Consider the following 19,940-nt stretch of genomic DNA (forward strand, 5'->3'; position numbering starts at 1 on the left):
TCAGGCCTATCTCCTTATGCAATGTGAGCTACAAGATTGTGACAAAGATAATCAGTAAAAGGTTAAAAGTGATTATGAACAAGGTGGTGGGACAACACCAATGCAATTTTATTGAAGGAAGGCAAAGTAGTGATAACATCACTATAGCCCAAGAGGTAATTCACTCTATGAAACTGAAGACGGGTCAGAAAGGGTGGCTAGCAATTAAAGTGGACTTGGAAAAAGCATACGACAGGCTTGAATGGAGCTTCATTACAGAAACAATAAAGGCAGTGGGTGTAGAAGAAAAACTTTGTAATCTGATTGTGGCCTGCATTTCTAGCTCATCATTTCAAGTCATGTGGAACAGAGAACTGACAAATTCTTTCTCCCCAACCAGAGGTATAAGGCAAGGGGATCCTATGTCCCCTTATATCTTCACGTTATGCATGGAGAGGCTGAACCATGTAATTAGAGATGCTATAGAGGATGGAAGGTGGAAACCACTAAGACTGAATGGTGAAGGGCCACAGGTGTCTCATTTATTTTTTGCCGATGATCTCATTCTTTTTGGGGAGGGATCTAGCTCACAAGTTGACGCTATGCTTAGTTGTTTGGACAAGTTTTGCCTAGCTTCAGGCCAGAACATGAAGAAGAACAAAACTAAGATCTGCTTCTCAAGAAATGTCCATATTACAAAGGCTCTGAACCTTAGCAGGAGGATGGGTGTGGGATTGACAAACGATCTAGAGAAGTATTAAGGGATTCCTCTGATTCACAAGAGGGCATCCTATGTCACTTTTGCCCCTATGGTGGAGAAAACACATAGAAGGTTATCGGGTTGGAAGAGGAATTGTCTAAACATGGCAGGAAGGTCCACGTTGATTAAGGCAGTACTTTCAACACTCCCTACTTATTATATGCAAACAATACTTCTACCGAAGCGGCTGGTAGAGGAGCTGGAAAGGAAGAATAGAGCCTTTCTTTGGGGACAACAAGATGACCAAAAAAAACTTCATCTCTTATCTTGGGAACAGGTGACTAAACATAAGAGGCAAGGGGGCTTGGGAATTCGAAGGTTGAGACAACAAAATGAGGCCTTTATAATGAAGATTTTTTGGGGTGTTATTTCTAGCAAGGAGGCATTGGGGGTCAAAATACTACGAGGGAAGTATCGTTGCGGGAATCAAGACATGCCGGATGTTAGTAAGAAGAAGCATTCGTCTCTTACTTGGAGGGGATTTGCGATGTTTGGGATAAGTTCAAGAAAGGTGTGGCAAAGAAGATAGGAGATGGGACTTCCACCTCTTTCTGGTATGATAACTGGTCAGAACTTAACATACCCCTTGTGGAGGTTGTACCAGAATACGAAGATTTGATCGACAGAAATGAGAAGGTCGTAGATTGTACAGGGTCAGATGGAGAATGGAACAGGAGTAAAATGAAGATTTGGCTTCCCTGACAAGTGATCGATAGAATCCTTAATGCACACCCACCCCGTGAGGAGAGAGGAGAGGATAAACTTTACTGGAAACCATCTTCAGATGGTCGTTTTTCTGCGAAATCTGCCTATGATTTTCTGTTTGCAGGTACAGTGAGATAGGAGGATATCATATGGAAGCGCATATGGAGGTGGCAAATGATGGAAAAGATTAAAACCTTCATCTGGCTTTTCTACCACGGGCGAATAAATACGTGTTTGTTAAGGAAAGAGAGAGGTATTGCAGAAACAGACTTATGTCAGCTTGGATGTCAACAGGTAGAAGATCAAATGCACTTGTTACGTGATTGCTCGAATGCGACGGATCAATGGAGAGCAGTAGTCGAACCAACCAAGTGGCAAACCTTCTCCTCCCTCTCAGGTGCGGATTGGATCAGATGGAACCTCACTCAAGAGGCAGGATGTCAGTTTACTAAGAGAAAGCCTTGGAAGACTCTATTTGGATACATATGTTGGGATATTTGGACAACCCAATGCAGTTGAATGTTCAATGACCAGGAAATTAGCAACAGGTGAGATGCAAATGACAGTTTCTTCAGAGCTTGTTTGGATTACAACTTAGCAAGTAAGTGTGCAGTCTACAAGGTGGAGCCTACTCCGTGGCAAGGTATGGAGGATACCGATGATACGTTCATTAAGTTGGAAGTAGATGGTTCTGTTCTCAGGAATGGGCACAGTGGCTGTGGAGGAGTCATCAGAGATTACTTGAATAACTGGATATGTGGTTTTTGTGCTAAGCTCACGAATGTATCCCCAACTATTGCGGAGCTGATGGGGATCCTACACAGCCTGAACTTAGTTTGGTCTAGAGGTCATCAAAAGATTCTTATATATTCAGACAGCATGGAGGCTATCAACTTAGCGACGCGGGGATGTGAAGACAGCTACCATTTTAAAGATTTAGTTGATTATGTCAGGCTTACTGTTAATAGAGACTGGCATACTATTTTTTGTCATGTAGAAAGGGACTTGATCCCTTTAGCAGACTCTTTAGCGAATTATGCTCATAGGATAGACGGCAATTTTTACCTTTTTGATTGCCCTCCTCCTGACGTTTCTGAGACGGATGGAGAGCAGAGTAGGGCTTGATTGTTTTTGTGTTGTACTTCTGTAATTTTTTACCTGTTGTCCTCTTTTCATAAAAAAAAAAAGAATTCTGTTTTTGTTGTTATAATTTCAAATCATTATTTTTGATCCGCTAATTTTATAAGAATTTAGTTTGAGTTAATGCTATCAAGTAGATAGATCACGATTAAAACTCATTAGAAGTACAGAGACCAAAACTGATCTAATTCTTGTACTTAACAACGTTAATAATTATAAAAATCATAACAACTATAAGGATTGAAAATCATGATTTGAAACTATAAAGATTTAAACTGTGAATACCAATAATAACATTAACTATATATATTAAAAATGGATTAAAAGTTTAAACATGTTCTAAAAATTAGATGTATGATTCTTTTTCTATTCAATACTAATATCCCGAGGAGACAACAATTCATTAGATTAATTTGTAGGACCAAATGTAAAAAATTTTTGAAGTTATATTGAGATGTTTGAAGTGGACACACATCGTACGCAGTCCTTTCACAAAGAAAAGTTTTTTTAATTACAAATGTAAAATATTATGCTTTTTTTTTTCGGTACTAATATTATGCTTTTTAATTATGTTGACTTGGGGTAGAAAGGAAAGTCCCGGGTCCACGCGGATGTAGTCAAGTCGGTTAGTAGTTAAAACCAGTTGGGCTTCTTCTGCATACGTATAACTGAATGTACACTAAGCCCAACAAGATTCAGTTTGTCACATCCCTTCGGCGAAAGGCCTGGGCCTAATACTCATCCCAACTTTTCCAATCTGACACATCGAGTTGTTTCGTAGCCCAAATATTAGAGTAAAGCCCACTCAGGTGAAAAGAGCCCTTATACCCCCAGTTGAAAATGAAACATTTTAACCCCTCATCCGTGGGTTTAGTTAGTGAAGGGGTCAGACTCTCTTACCAAAAAGAGGGGATTCGATCTTGGAAAGTGCCACTTTGTTGTGGCTCTAATCGCGGCATTGGGAGAGGCATCACCATGGCGTAGTGAAGCTGAGATTCCTATCTATTGGGCCAGGAAAAAAAAAAGACTTGCTTATCATATACCCGTGCCTGGCTTGTAGGGACAGGCCCTAATGGATCAAGCGTTAGGTGTCCTACTCTTAGATCATGGGTGAGCCCAACCCCTTTCCTAAAATTTGTATACAAAAAAAAAATTTAATTCAATCCCCTCCCTCCAAAACAATAGATTATCAATTAACAGCAAATTATTCAGTTATTTATTGAAGTCACAGAATATTCCTTTTTTTTTTTAAACAAAGAATTGATTTTTTTTCCAAAAAGAAATTTCAATGGAAGGAATTCATATTTATTGCATTAGGTTTTAAATATTCTAAAAATGAAGTTATTTAGTTATGTGGATGATGATGATGATGATAGTTGTTGTGATCATGATAATGATCCCGCACAGGGTACATGGGGTGATGACCTTTGACTTCACTGCACATATTAATAAATTATTGGGGACCAACAAAAAACTGAGTCCTATATATATTGTGAAGATTTTTTAAGTCACTATTGTAAAGCATGTAAAGTTTACCATGTAGAATCTGGATATAGATTACACATATCTTTTAAGAGACTGATTTTAAAAAAAGGTGAAAAGTACATGTTTATTTTATATAAGATACTCCTCCCATCTTTAATATCTTTAACTAATATGGGTTGATTAAGAAAGTTAAATAAATTATTGAACAATAATAAATGTGACATAATTTTTAAAATTTATTGGGGGGAAAATTACAAATAAATGAGATAAATTCTTATATTTAGAATCAAAACCAACTCAACTAAGTAGCTCATACATTATTTAAAACTAGATAAGTATGTGGAGCATGGAAATTAGAAGTTTTGTAATAAAGCATATCAAAAAAGAAGAAAGTTGGCAGTGCCGTTCATCGTGTTTGGATGAAGTTTTAGACTTAAACTTGGTGTTGACATATCTGTGTGCTATGTATGCATTTAGATTATATTAAAAAAAGTAAAGAAAGGAAGGAAGAGGGAAGCATGTGGTGGAAGAGGGGTGAAGAAAGAGGATATGAATTAAGGCAAGATGATTATGAAATGGAGACAAGAACTTTGATGAAGGCCAAGAGAGGGAAGGTGTTAGAATGATATGTGTATGGTGAGGGAAAGTGCGATCTAATGAGTCATAACTTTTGACTTGTTATTTTAGTGGAATGGAGCTGAGGGGCCTAAAGAATCTCTAAACTCTCTTCTTCTCTGTTAATTATGAAGCAACTCAACCCTTCTCTTTAACTTTATCATAATTAATAATAACCCTTTTTTCAAGTTAACCCCCTTCCCCTCCGATTATCATCACAGATATAACACCTAATACTCTCACTCCCACCCCCCTTTACACTGTCTCTGTATAGTATATATCTCATGTTATTAATCACCACGTATTATATATAGGCAGACGTAGGTGAATAAATGAGAAAGATATAAAAGAACGTGGTCCATGTGTTTACATGCAGGGGACCAAAAAAAGTTAAAAATAACGTTAATAATTGAGACGATAATGTTTAATTTTATTAATGACACATGCGAGAGGGAATTAATGCTGTGTTTGGCTCGACAGAGGGAAGGAGAGGAAAGGGATTTCAATGAAGGGAAGAAGAGGACAAGGGAAGGGAGGAGAGATATAGAGGAGAGGGGAGGGGAGGGGAAGGGAAGAGAGGAGCAGAGAGGAATTTTAATAATCCTTTATTTAGATTGATCGAAGGGGAAGGAATGGGACACATTTTAATAATACCTTATTTGACATAAGAAGGGAAGGGACAGGAACTATTCAAAAATTAACTATTTTCCTCTTATAAAAATTAAATAAATTTTTTTTATTTTATCAATATGTATGAGGCAATTTATCAACTTGAAAGAAAATATTAGGTTGTACTTTTGCCACAAGCACAACTCATTAAGAAAAAAAATTGAAATCAAATTTCTTTTCATAATGTTATTCGTTGATTCTATTGGGTTCAAAAGAAAAATTACATTTTTACCATTTTTTATCTTTTATTTCCTTATTTTTTTAATTTTTAACTAATTAAAAGATTAAAAGATGCTTATTACCTAGCTTAAGTTAATATTACTCTATGTTGACTTTTTCAAAAATATTGTAATTTTTCATTGTTTCTTTTTTTGTCCCAATGATTTTTATCATTGCATTTTTTTTAGCAAAATTTTAAATAGTTTGATTTTCCTTGTTGAATTGTTGAATATAAGAGAAGAATGAAGTTGAGTTGATTAGAGTTATTAAAATTGTAAGATTGAGAGAAAAATGTAGAATGAAAGGGTCAAAGAGAGGATAAAAGAAAAATTATATTATTTTACTAAGACTAGTTATAGAATTAAATATTTTCTTTCTCATTTCTCTTCTGAAAAACTCCACTTTTAGAGGAGAAGCCAAGAGGAAAAAAAGAAGAAATAGGAGCCCCTCCCTTCCTTAAAAATCATTCCAGCCAAACAAAAGAAGGGAAGAGCTCCCTTTTCTCTATTAAAAGATATTCTAGCCAAATGAGAGGAGGCACTCCCTTCTAAAAATCTCGTGCCAAATACAGTGTAAATGTAGTCATAAAATGAGGGGGTTGTGCGTGAAAGAGGGGAAGCACAGATTTGAAGAGAAAACAAAAGAGAGACTGATAATCATTTTGGGGCAACTACGAATTAACGCAAACAAATGGTTCGCTATCATTTTGTCATCATCATCCCTTGAAATGCAAGCTTTCTTGTTTGTTTGTTTGTTTAGAATTTATTAACCCTTTCATCCCCCCAAAAAAAATTTCCCCTTTTAATTTATCAAAATGAATTTTCGCAACTTGTTGTGATGAGATTATTGCTGCAACTAAGCTTTAGTTTTGAGTTCGATCAACGCATCTACGTACAAACAATGTTTTTTTGGGGAAAAAAAAAACAATATGATGACATTTTACGACATGTCCACCTCGGTCGGAAAAATGGAAGGGAAAAAAGCGCGTCACACGTATGTTGGATTGAGAGAAGTTAAAAACATCAAAGTTCATGCATGAGACCTAAATTCTGTCACATCGCTTAGTTAATAGTACAAACGAGATTATGATAAATCATATGCATATACTCCTCCAGTTTTTATTATAAGACCCCATTTGACTTTTTATTTGGTCCTAATTATAAGACCCCAATTCATTTTGTCTCTTATATTTATGCATTTTTTTCCAAGATAATCCTTCTAATAATAATAGTTTTAGCCAATATACTTAATTAGCAAGGATATTTTAGGAATGACAACACTTATTTATTATAAATAACCAATTTAACTTACTTCCTTAATCTCCTCAAATAAATCAATTGGGTCTTATAATTAGGATCGGAAGAGTATATCGTTTCTAGATTCGATTGTGCCATCAGGCCATAGCTTCTTTTATTATGTTCAGTGTCTGTGTGTGTTTTAATTTGTTGCCATATCTCATCACCCTTTTGACCGCTTAATTAGATGGCAGAAGTTTTTTCAATCAACATGTTGTTCATGATGTTACGGGAAAAAAAAAAACATGTTGTTCGTGAGCATTTGAGATAATTCTTAAAAGTGATATTTCCTGTATATAGCTAGCAAGTAGCAAACTAAATGTAATACTCATCCGATCCTTAATATAAGACATATTTAACTAATTTGATTAGATTAAGGAAGTTAGGTAAATTAGTTAATTATAAGAAATGTGACATATTTTTTCTACAATACCACAATCATCTTTCTTAATATCCCATCTCCCTCTTCAACTTGATTATAGTTGAGAGAGTATCCATAAGGGTAATTTAGAGAAAATTGATAAATATGGGAAATGGGTCTTATATTTAGGATCAAAACCAACTCAATAATTAGGTCTTATATTAAGGACCGGAGGAGTAACAGCAAAAATATATTATCTTAAAAATAATGTAATTTGCAAATTGCGATTTTTGTATTCATTTTTTAATACATCGTTCTGAATAACTCATCAACGTTTTAGATTTTACTTCAAGTCTTTTTCGGACATATAAGACTATGTATATGATTGAGATTGATAGCAGAATGAGTTATATATCAAATTATAATACTAACTCATAAGAGCAAGTTTGATATTTAATTTGATATTAAATATAAAACTCAAATCCACTCTATCTCTTATATTTATTTTTTTTCAAAAGTTGTTCTGATAGTACTTACACATGTAAAATGTTCTATTAAATATTAATTAGTTTTAGCTAATACATATAATTAACAAGGGTATTCTATAAAAAATACTCCTCCGGTCCTTATTATAAGACCCCATTTGACTTTTTATTTGGTCCTAATTATAAGACCCCAATCTATTTTGTCTCTTATATTTATGCATTTTTTTCCAAGATAATCCCTCTAATAATGATAGTTTTAGCTAATATACTTAATTAGCAAGGATATTTTAGGAATGACAATATTTATTTATTATAAATAACCAACTTAACTTACTTCCTTAATTTCCTCAAATAAGTCAATTGGGTCTTATAATTAGGACCGGAGGAGTAATACTTATTTATTACAAATAACTAACTTGATAAGCTTTCTTCATCTATTCAAATTAGTCAACTAACTTTTATATTACTTCGATCCTTAATATAAATCTCATTTGACTTTTATTTTGATTCTAATTATAATACATCAATCTACTTTGTCTCTCATATTTATGCATTTTTTCCTAAAATAGTCCTTCTAATAATGATAGTTCTAATCAATAAACTTAATTAGTAAGGATATTTTAAGAAAGACAACACATATTTAGTACAAATAACTAACTTAACGTACTTCCTTAATCTCCTAAAATTAGTCAACTAGCTCTTATAATTAGGACCGGAGGTAGTATTAAGGATCGGAAGTAGTATAACGATGTCATAATATAACACATTTTAATTAATGAGGCTGGTTTCAATCAGGCAGGAACCAAAAAGAGGTTGGGAGTTGGTTTAAAATTGATTAGGCGATAACTCGATCTTTCAAGAATGATGAATGCGTATGGCGAAGAACTTTCATTTTAATTATGACTTAATGGGCAAGTTGGTCCATAATTGTTGATTTATTTGCTACCTATTTTGTTCAGCCACTCATTTTCAATGTGATATATATATATATATATCTCTCTCTCTCTCTCTCTCTCTCAAAGTTTTAATAATTCTACAATCTGAATGGGACTGATCCTTGCGACTCATTTTCATTATTAAATGAATTAAACTTCTCCAATGTTGTGTTGTCTAATAATTAAGCAACCATCAACATGATTAAACTTGTTAATGTCTTTACAACCTTTGATTAAAAGTCTAACATCAATCATTCTACCCAAATTTTCGAACAAGTTATTATCTAATTTGTATGATTCATCACTTGTTAATATTATATATATATTTTTTATATAAACTGATATGGATGATTTTAATGTTTTCCGTCTTTTTGAACTCTAATACTAACTCTTCCTCTTAATAAAGTCAGTTGCTCTAAAGGGAACATTGTGTATGTGTTTTTTCTTTTTGCGTAAAATTATAGAATTTGGGGGGGGGGGTTTGGTGGTTTCTATTTATAAAATAAATTATCTATAATTTGAGGAATAATTAATATCTTCTCAATACGTTCCCTAATTAAACTATGTGAAAGAACTTGTCCACACATTGTAGTATAAAGTACTTCTCCGATTCTTAGTATAAGACCTATTTAACTAATTTGATTAAATCAAAGAAGTTAGGTAAATTAATTAATCATAAAAAATATGACATGTTTTTCTTAAAATGTTATGATCATCTTCGTTAATATCATCCTTCCCTTTCGCATTTGATTATAATTGAGAAAGTATCAATTGGGATAATTTTACAAAAATGATGAACATATAAAAAACATGTCTTACATTCAAAATTAAAATCAATTCAACAATTAAGTCATGCATCAAGATATTTAAGATGGACAAAATATTGTAGGGAAAACAACATTAAGGATTAACAAGAGGATTGGAAAATGATAAGATATAATATTAAATGTATAATAAAAAGGGAAAAAATCATTTTACAAGCACATATACTTTATCTTATCATGATATAATAATTTCATTAGCCCCTGCACAAGTAGTGTTAATTAAGAGAATATTTATATATATCAAATTAAAAATTATAGAAAACATAGATACCTATGATGCGATTTCATTTGCACGTGCAGACGAATTATTTTTCGCGTCCGATCAATAAATTCATGGCCATAATGTGGAAAAAAAAAAAAAGAGAGAGAGGGAGACCGTCGGATGGAGCGGATGATGATTGAACGGGAGGGGGAATGACTGAATGTGAGAACCGGGGACTTGCAGGCTGGAATTGAAGCCATACACGTCATCATTGGATTTATGTTATCCCATACAATGCTCTTACCAGGGCAGAACAAGCGTGGGCCAATCACTGTCCAGATTGGTGGCATTGTGGCTGTGGGGCCATGTGCTGCGCTGGCTTCTTATTTTCTCAACGTTTATTAATTATTAGTGGAAAAATATCGGCCCAATTACTAGGCCCAGTTCTTCCCGTATTGCTGACACGCAACTGGATTTGAAAAACGAGGGGGAAAAGCTTTTTTTTTTTTTTTTTTTAAGGTTTAAGGGTTAAAAATCCTTAAAAAATAGGTCATGCTCAAAATTTTCTTTTTTTCCCCCTAATTTTATTATTATTATTATTTAAAGTTCTCATTTTAACGTCTAATTAACCCCACACAAACACACACTCAGTGGCTGCACTTTACTCGCTAATGTTTTGCTTAAAATCATTTGTATTTTTATTACTCAGTCATTTTCACATGATCTCCTCTCCTCGTTATACTCGACGCATCTTGACATATATGTGTTATGCTGTATTTTTGTTTCTATTTTGTATATGTAAACTTTAGATTTTGTATACGAAATTCAATTATCAATTATACTTTTGTATTAACAAGGATTAAAAAAATTAAGGACTTTTGTGAGCCCTAATCACTGAGATCAAACTTTATGAAACTAGTTGATTTGAAAAGGGCAAAAAATAATTGAATTTCAGGGTCCAGTGTATTAGTTGGTGAAAAAGAAGTTTAATTCATTTAAGTCAGATGCATCTATATTCAATATACTCTTCTGATTCTTAAATAAGAGCTGTTTTTCATAAAACACTGATATATGATATTATATTATATATCAGTTTATAAATTCTTTTAAAGAAATAAATATAAAACATTAAATAAATTAAAATTTTATATTTAAAATTAAAACCAACTTCTTAATTTATATATATATTTGGTCGACATAACTCTTACATTTAGGATCGTACAAATAGCTTATATTATTGATTTTATTTTTTTGGCAAGCAGCATTACTATAGCCCACGAATGTATGAATTTTTTCTCTCCATATAATTATATATAATATTCAAAATAATAATAAATAGATCAATAATATCTATATATTAATTTAATATTATGAAACATACGTGTATTGTCGGTCATGGTTACGTCTGTTAATCAGCCTCCAATCATTGAGAGAAATTCCACGCACGCAGTCGCTGCTTACTGACAAACTATTTTCTATTTTATTCATTTCTTTTTCATTTTTTTTGCCTGCCACTATCAAAAAAAACGAAAATGAAATCCTATGTGTTTTCACCATCATATCCGTCTTTAGTCCCCCCTTTTAATATATCATATTTTGTTTTGAATTACCTACGCAAGATACTGAATATTGACGATAGCATATTGACAAAAATTGCATAAAAAATCATACCTTATAAATACGAAAAAAAAAGAAATGTATTATTCACAAATCAAAAGGCTTCTTTTTCTTGCTGTATTTTTATTCCTTTGGATTAGAATTTCTCCACACATTTCATTTGAAAATTTGTTTTTATTTCACCTATATTTATTTGTGTATTTCAATATAATTTTTAGAATATTATTATCCCTCGTTATATTCGTTTAAGTCTCTGGCCTGTATTTCTGCCAAAGTCATGAATATTTTTAAAAATATTGACTTTGATTGATGCATTACGTAATATTTTTTTTTAATTATAAAGTGTTTTATTTTAAAAATCAACGGTGAAATTGAAATTACAACTAGAATGTAGGAAGTCTTTTTGCAAGCACGCGAATAAACGACTTTATAAAGTATGAGAACCACGCGATTCATTGAGGCAAAAGTCAAAACGCAAAAGCCCCATTCGTCGCACATAGGAATCCTTTGCAGTATTATATAATTAAAGGCGTTGCTTAATTACTTTACTTGTGTTCCCCACTCTGAATTGATTAAGTCTTAATCTTTCCATCTACGATCCCGTTAGGTGATGTTTTCTTGTTTTTAATTTTTTTCAAAAGTACTCTTTTGTATTTCATGTTTGACTAAACCATATACGGGTAAAAGATTCTTTTTCATTCACATCTCCCAAAGTCTTCATATGCTTGCAATTGCAAATTAATCATCTTATTTAAGAATTAAGAAGCGTCCAACACTTTAAAATATTTTTCAGATATATTTAGTATATAAAAATATTTTGTGTGCATCTAGCACCATAAAATATTTTTCAGGTGTGTCAAATATTTTGTTTTTGTCTTGGTGCTGGATGCACCAAATACGTAAAAAAAATACTTTATGGTATTGAATGTCCTAAAAAATATTTCAAGATATTGAACGCATTTAAAAGATTATTTTAAACTGTTGGATGTATCACAAAATATTTTAAAATGTAGGATGTACTAAAAAAAAATTTCAAGATGTTGGGTTCATCTTAACTCTTTATTTAATTTATATGTTTGATTATTTATTCGGTAAGATCTCTTCTATAGAAACAAAAAATTAAATGATCATCTTATATTATTCAACCAATCGATTGTGATGCTACGGAAAATTACCTTCAACGCTTTGACAATTGTATTGTGAAAATGAGAAATTTCCGACGTATCGTTCTCCAATTCTGTCCTTAGGCCGCAGATATTTATATAATTCAATAAATATTTTAATTAATTAGGTTCCATTTTCAACAGAAAGAGACATGAATATATTTCCAAAAAAAAAAAAAGGATAGCGTATCGAACACCGTACATATTTTCCCATGTAAAATAGTGATAATTAATTAATTAAACATAAACGATTTTCTTTTTTGACATTTGACAACAACAGCGTATCGTCAAGTCCAGTGTTGTATGCAAAAATGTTCAACATATATTGCTTGCGTACAGGGCTTGGTCGTTCCCACGTGTAACTAAATAAGAATCTTTCTTCGGTAAAACAATATCTACATAACTTGTATTTTAAGCCAAAATTAATTCTTATTTAGAAAAAAAGCCTAAGTAGTTTAGTGTTGTCGTTTTACATATGCAGATATTCTATAATTGCTTCAAGAAGAGCTGCCACGATGCCTTTAATAATAGTTACTCTTGAAGAAGAATACACCGTGTTTTAGTTTTAGGCATATTTATGTGAGACACGCGTTGATATTCGATTTGTTTTGTTTTTATATGCAATAAATACAATATTAATGTTTAATAAAATTCTAATGTGAAATAAAAGAATATTCAATACTTGTCTCTAGCTGTATAATGAAATACCTCCAGGCCCTATATATTTTGTATGCTTCATAACATGATCGATGACAAAATAATAGAAAAAGGAACATAAAAAAGTATTCATGTGTAGAATTATTAAGCTTGTGGACCTTTTGATCGATAATTTATCTAAAAATTCATAGTTGTTAATAGAATACAATGACTTTGACTTTGAATGATCTATCTAAGTGACCTCGCCTAATAAAATACTACATTCAGCCCTAATTGTAAGAGCTAGTTGACTAATTTTAAGAGATTAAGAAAAAAAATTAAGTTAGTTGTTTATAATAAATATGTGTTGTATTTCTAAAAATATCATTGCTAATCAAGTATATTGGCTACAATTACCATTGTTAGAAGAACTACTTTGGAAAAAAAATATAAATATAAGAGACAAAGTGGATTGTAGGCTCATTTTTAGAATCAAAATAAAAGTTAAACAATTTCTTATATTAAGGATCGGAGGTAGTAAGACTTATTGTTGGTTTTATATATATATATATATATATATAATTGATCCATGTTCCATCTATCTAGTTTGCCATATATAGATTTTATGCCATAACACTTAAATTAACTCAAGTTAAAATGCAACATGAACACAACTTTAGAATCCGTCCAATAAAGTTGGGTTCAATATAATTGATAAGGCTGCCACTCATATTTCACAAGGATATATATTCAAATTTTATTTCTAATATATAAATAATATAAATTTTTTTTATAACGTTATGGGTCGTTAGCATCTACCATAAAAAAAAAAAAAATTCAACTCACCTAAATTTTAGGATTAAAATATATGTTTGTTGGAACCAGTTTTAATGTTCATCACTTTAATTTGATAAGTACCATAAGCTCATTAGATCTAAATCATCCGTATTTTATTTGGATGGTTCAGATTTGATTTTTTTTATTTATTCAAAATAATTATTTTAATATATATAGAATCTAAAATAAGAGTAGTCTCTTAATAATCATTTTTTTTAAAAAAATAAGGGTAATCTCTTAAAAAAATATTGTTGGTGAGCATGCTATTATAAAATCGGCCGACAAATGCGGCAACCGTTCTTAATTAGTCTTTTACAAATGAATTCAGATGCATTGCACTGCCTCTGCTCATAGCACCTTCCAAGAAACTCCCCTTTCCTATCTTTTTCATTATTTCCTCTCCTTCCCATTCATGCATATCCTATATAATTCTCCATACCATTTCTTTTATTATTCTTTTCTATAAATTAAACTCAATCAAATATGATCAAATACCCATGCCAAATATAATCAGACATAATAAATGATCATATATATAAAATAAAATTTGTAATAAACTGCATTATTCACAACTATATATATATATATGCATGTGTTTTGTTAAATGAAATACAATAATGTATACAAAATTTGTAATTCCTTTTAATTTGTAATTATTAATATATGGCATATTAATTATTTTGTGGCGCTTTATTTTTGGCGTTGTTTTAGGTTCACATGTGTCACATGGTTTAGAAAGACATAATAAGGATGGAATCATATTGTCTCCACTACAGTAAAAGAACAGCAAACTTATGAGGTCATGATTAATGTTAAGCTAACGTGTTTATGCTTAACATATATAGTACTACCTCATGTCCTAATTATAAGACCTCGTTAGTAGACTACTAATGGGATCTTATAATTAGGACAGGAGGTAGTATTATTTATAAAAAGAAACAATAATTAACATCCGTACTGATTGTAAAATATAATTAATTTGGCATAGGATTTTTTTTTTATTTGGGGAAACTTCGATCATTGGAAGGATAATCTTTATGATAAAAACCAGCTCATAAGTTTTCTAAATTAGTCTAGTTTTTACACTCTCAATATTAAAATATTGATCCACACGAATGACATGCTTTTCAGACATATATAAGAGATTATTAATTGTTTTAATTATATCTTTAACAATAGTTAAACTTTTGTGTAGTATCGAAATGTTAATTTTTCAAATAATTCACTGATTTGAAGAAAAAAAATTAAATTCAGCTCCCGAAAATTAATTATTGACAAGCTAATGCACAAATATCAATTGATTCCCTCTTCTAGAGAAAGTCACTAATGATCCAATTCTGACTCCAGAGCTCACTTTCCACTCTTTCCGACATAAATTCAACTATTCATTGTCTTCCACAAACTTTTGTTAAACACTCATTGACAATGCACAATCTCCACAATATTTAGTATAAATCAAGTGTTTTCTATATTAATTTACAAAATTTGTATAATTTAGAATTAAAATAGCTTAATTTTTAAAACTTACTTGCTGCGTGTGGAAAACTTTAACGGCAGGTTAGTATGAATTACTCTAAAAACATTTTTTTATGTTAAGGTTAGCAGTCAGACCTAAAAGAAGGAGAAGGGAGGAAAAAACAAATAAGTTAGTACATAGATAGTACTATTAATTGTTATTACGCGTGAAGTTAGAACTTGCTCTGACGAATAACTTATATATATCTCGAATTTTTTTCTTTTAATTCAAATATTCATTTTTTAATTTATAGATGAAAGTGAAATTTTTTATGCGCTTTCATCAATGGAAAAGATCCAATTATTTATTCCCCGTGTGTTGCATGTAGGTTATGAAATAAATTATATGATTTATGGATAATATGGATTATCACAAAATTATGTTAATATATTGATTGATTTAAATTCTATAAATGAAAGTAAAATATGACTTACCATATTGTCTATTATGGTAAAGAAGAGCTCACAGAACCTTGACGAGTTGGCTGGATCAACTGGTAGCAATTGTTTTAATTTAATCACGAGTCTTGAGCTTGAGGCATAAGAATACAATACCCTATGAGTTAGAGACGTCAATCTTAATAGTTCTTGTCATGTTTCGAATCTGAATTAGTTTGAGCTTATTGAGTTTTCTATGACATAAGAACTCACCCAAGATACCAGGTGCAGTACACAAGAAAAAAGAAAGAACAGCTCACAGGAAAATATTATATATACACATTATATATAATAATAATGAATTATAATTTTCTAGAAATAGCGATATCTTAAAATCCAATCCAGTCCAATTGGCAAAAGCATCACCGGATTTGCGTAAAATCCACTTGATTGCTTCACTTTCCTCACAGCCTTCTCTCTCCTCTCTCTCTCTCTCTCTCTCTCTCTCTCTCTCATAACTTGAATCTTAAGTATAATTTCATCCCTCTTCTCTTTAAATCAACACAACAATTACCCCTCGAGCTTCCCTCCTCCATCAGCTCTCTTCCATATCTTATATATATGTGCGTGTGTGTACATTTTCCCACCCCATTGAAACGTCTCAATGACACAAGCATTATCCTTCCACGGAAAGCTTAACGCCATATAGAGAGAGAGCCACTATATATATACAGACGCACAGACACACAAATATATAAAACCCACTTCATCAGAGTCTGTCTGTTCTTCGCACGAGTAATCAATTATAATGGGTCGCCATTCCTGTTGTGTAAAGCAAAAACTGAGAAAGGGTCTGTGGTCCCCTGAAGAAGATGAGAAGCTCTTCAATTACATTACCAGATATGGCGTTGGCTGCTGGAGTTCTATTCCCAAACTCGCTGGTATTTTTCTGAGCAAAAAAAAAAAAACGTCTTCTGTTCTTGTGTCTTTTTTATCAGATCATTTTATTTTTATTTTTATTCTAACTGGTTTTTGTTCTATAAACTTGCAGGGTTGCAAAGATGCGGAAAGAGTTGTAGGTTGAGATGGATTAATTATCTGAGGCCTGATTTGAAGAGAGGCATGTTTTCTCAACAAGAAGAAGATCTCATACTCAGCCTTCACGAAGTTCTTGGCAACAGGTAGTAACTATGGAAAAGAAAAAGACCGAGAAGAAATGAAAATATTGACTGTCCTTGAAGAATTTGCCGTTTTGTCGGAGGTTAATTTTGATTTGAATTTGCAGGTGGGCTCAGATTGCAGCACAGTTACCAGGAAGAACAGATAATGAGATAAAGAACTTTTGGAATTCAAGTCTGAAGAAGAAGCTGCTGAAGCAAGGGATTGACCCAACCACACACAAGCCTCTAATTATTTCAGAACCTCATCATCAATCGTCAATCAAGGAGGAGAACAAAGGTCTCACAGATTCAGAGACAGTACTATTGCCATCTATACAGATTCCATTCTCAGTCGTCTCAGCTCCAACAACATCCTTGGGCTTCTCATCATCATCACAAGGATCATCAGTACTTGCAGGAAGTGATTCCAACCAGTTTGATCAGAATAATAGTGGTTATGACCCATTGGCCTTATTGGAGTTCCAAATGGCTGGTTTAAACCAATCCTCTTCTGGGTTCGGATCATTCAATATGTCCTCAATAATGCCAGGTCTGATCACAAATTCCATGGCAGAGTTCTCATCAGAAAACAATTCGGGTTCGAGAATCAGTTCAAGCAATAGCTTGAGCAGCTATATTCAAGGAGGAGGGTGTCATCAGATAAGTAACAGTTTAGCGATGGATCCATTGTTGTATCAGTTTCATGAAGCGAATGGTATAAAGAACGAAGAAGATTATCAGTTGATGAAGACGACGACGACGACAGGGTCGTCGTGGGAAGAAGATGGCCAGCTTCTGAATCAAACCTCCATAGATTTCACCGCCAACTATCCGTTAACGTCACTTTCAGAAGATCTAACGCCCGCGAATTTGATGCTTTCCACACCATATGTGAACTGTAAAAAAAAAAAAAAAAAAATCCCCTCCTTTTTTTTCTTTTGCTTTCGATTTTTTGATTTTTGATTGATTCTTAACATAGAAAGACGGTGATGTGATAGTACAGCCAACTTCCACCAGATGGATCCGATCCCCTCTTTTCCTTTTGTTTGCATTTTATTTGTTCTTTCCAATTGATTTTTATGATGTATTTGGTTTAATTTCTTCGTTGAAGATTTCATGTGACGATTCTTGCACATTAATTAATTAATGAGTGAAAGTACCAATTTTGTGGCCCTAATCTTTTCCAAATTGTCCACAACTAATCAATTATTACGTGAAGTTACAGTGCTTTCCTTCTTCTCTCTCCTTTCTTTTTTTTTGGTGAGCTTTCCCTTTGCTGTCATTTACATGTCATAACATTATCAGCTGGTCAAACACTCAAAAACGATCGAAAACCACTTCTTTTATATATATATTACTATATAGAGATGACGCCCGTGTGTTGATGAAAAATATTATAGACAGGTCCACAAATATGTATGTGTGTGTGCATATAAATTAAAGCGCTGGCAGATTTTGAAGAGAAGAAGAAAGTTGTGTTATGGGCTGGATAATGTTTGTCTATATATATATATATATATATATATATATATATATAAATGGACTTGAATGGCTGGCAAATATGATCTTGGTGTTGTGGGTCTGATCGATCTTCTGCAGGCAGGTCCAGGTGAAGAGAGTGGATCCAAAGTCTAAAATGGGTGTCCCATTATAATTTGAATTATTGGAGAGAGACGTATGTACACAAACGTAGCTTATTATAGGGTAGGGCCTGTCTGAGTACAATAATTGCTAAGGGTCATCTTTTTGCTGTAGGCTCAGTCCTCCCATAACTTGATGCTTCTTTTTTGATCATTTAACTTACATGCAGATTGTTTATACATGCATGGTCTTAACCCTTTTGGATCATCATGCGTTGTCCCATATTGTTCAGGTCAAGTTCTGTTTATATATATATATATATATACACATGTGTGTGTGTGTATTCCATTGATCTGCATTCTTAAAACAAAACCTCCAGGTGCAGAGGGTCTAAAAGAAGTCAAATTATTAATTAATGATTTAGTGTGAATTTTGTTTATTATGTACTCCTAGTATTGATTAGGATAAGAAAGAATGAAATAATGTATTAATTATGAGAGTGTGTACGTGGTTGGGGGGAAAACAAAATAAAAATGAGGGGGGTGTACGTAAGGAGGAGTTAATAGAGGCATTTAAAAGGTAAGTGGAGAGTCCTTGATCAGATTTAATAAAGCTGCGTGCTCAAAAATGCACGCTAAAAACATTGGAAAAGTTAGAGGGAGCTTTATAGTTGTTTGGTTTGTGAGGGGGACGGAAGGAAGAAGGAAAATTTTTTATTAAGTTCAATTTTGTAAAAAAAAAAAATTAGAGAAACAAGATCCATTTCCCTCAAACTAAACATGCCCTTAGATTTTTTTTTTTTAGTATTGTAAAAAAAGCAAACGCTTATGACTTGAAATTACAACTAGGATTGAACTTATAATTTTGCATTCACTAATTCGGGAGTTTTCATGCCACTAAAACAATAAAGCCATGGACAAATGGAGCCTTAGGGTTGGGAAAACTAGTCGAAGATGCGATAAGGTGACAAGGTTAGATCATAACATTTATGAGAATTGACTTGAGATGAATGTGTAGTTAAGATAGTACAATCCCCAGCTATGAATTGAACCAAATTATGTGTTGTGATTTTGAATTCAAAAGTAGTACCAAGTTGGTGGGTTTGCGTGTGAGAGTATACACTTTGAGAAGAAGTCGGTGTCTATACTTGAGGATTGTGATGCAAAAGCAATGGTTAGTACTTAGTACTTAGTAGGCTAAACGACAAAGGAAGGGAGTCAAATGGAGTCCCACGCATGCATATATGGTCCTACTCATCTCTATTGCCTTATCAGGCGGTGAATTGAAGATCACTGTTCTAGTTACTACCTCCTATTATTTTAATATATAAAAACTACTTTCACATTTAATTCATTCTAAATAATATTATCTTCTGTCTT

At 32.5% G+C, this 19,940-nt stretch overlaps 2 protein-coding genes across 2 annotated transcripts; both read left to right on the top strand.

The window, feature by feature from the left end:
- Positions 1–2,089: 2,089 nt before the first annotated feature.
- LOC114723119 (uncharacterized) lies at positions 2,090–2,569 on the top strand. Its single transcript, XM_028909275.1, has one exon. The coding sequence runs from the start codon at positions 2,090–2,092 to the stop codon at positions 2,567–2,569; it is 480 nt and encodes a 159-aa protein (XP_028765108.1).
- A 14,016-nt stretch (positions 2,570–16,585) lies between these two features.
- Positions 16,586–18,615, top strand: LOC114723120 (transcription factor MYB20-like). The gene is made up of 4 exons (XM_028909276.1): positions 16,586–16,761; positions 16,872–17,001; positions 17,106–17,871; positions 18,580–18,615. Exons 1-4 carry the CDS (start codon positions 16,629–16,631, stop codon positions 18,613–18,615), a joined length of 1,065 nt encoding a protein of 354 aa, XP_028765109.1. The 5' UTR covers positions 16,586–16,628.
- The last annotated feature ends 1,325 nt before the right edge of the window (positions 18,616–19,940 follow it).

Source organism: Neltuma alba, unplaced genomic scaffold (assembly GCF_004799145.2).
Source record: "Neltuma alba isolate B1F8T4 unplaced genomic scaffold, ASM479914v2 tig00012124_pilon, whole genome shotgun sequence".
NCBI lineage: Eukaryota > Viridiplantae > Streptophyta > Magnoliopsida > Fabales > Fabaceae > Neltuma > Neltuma alba.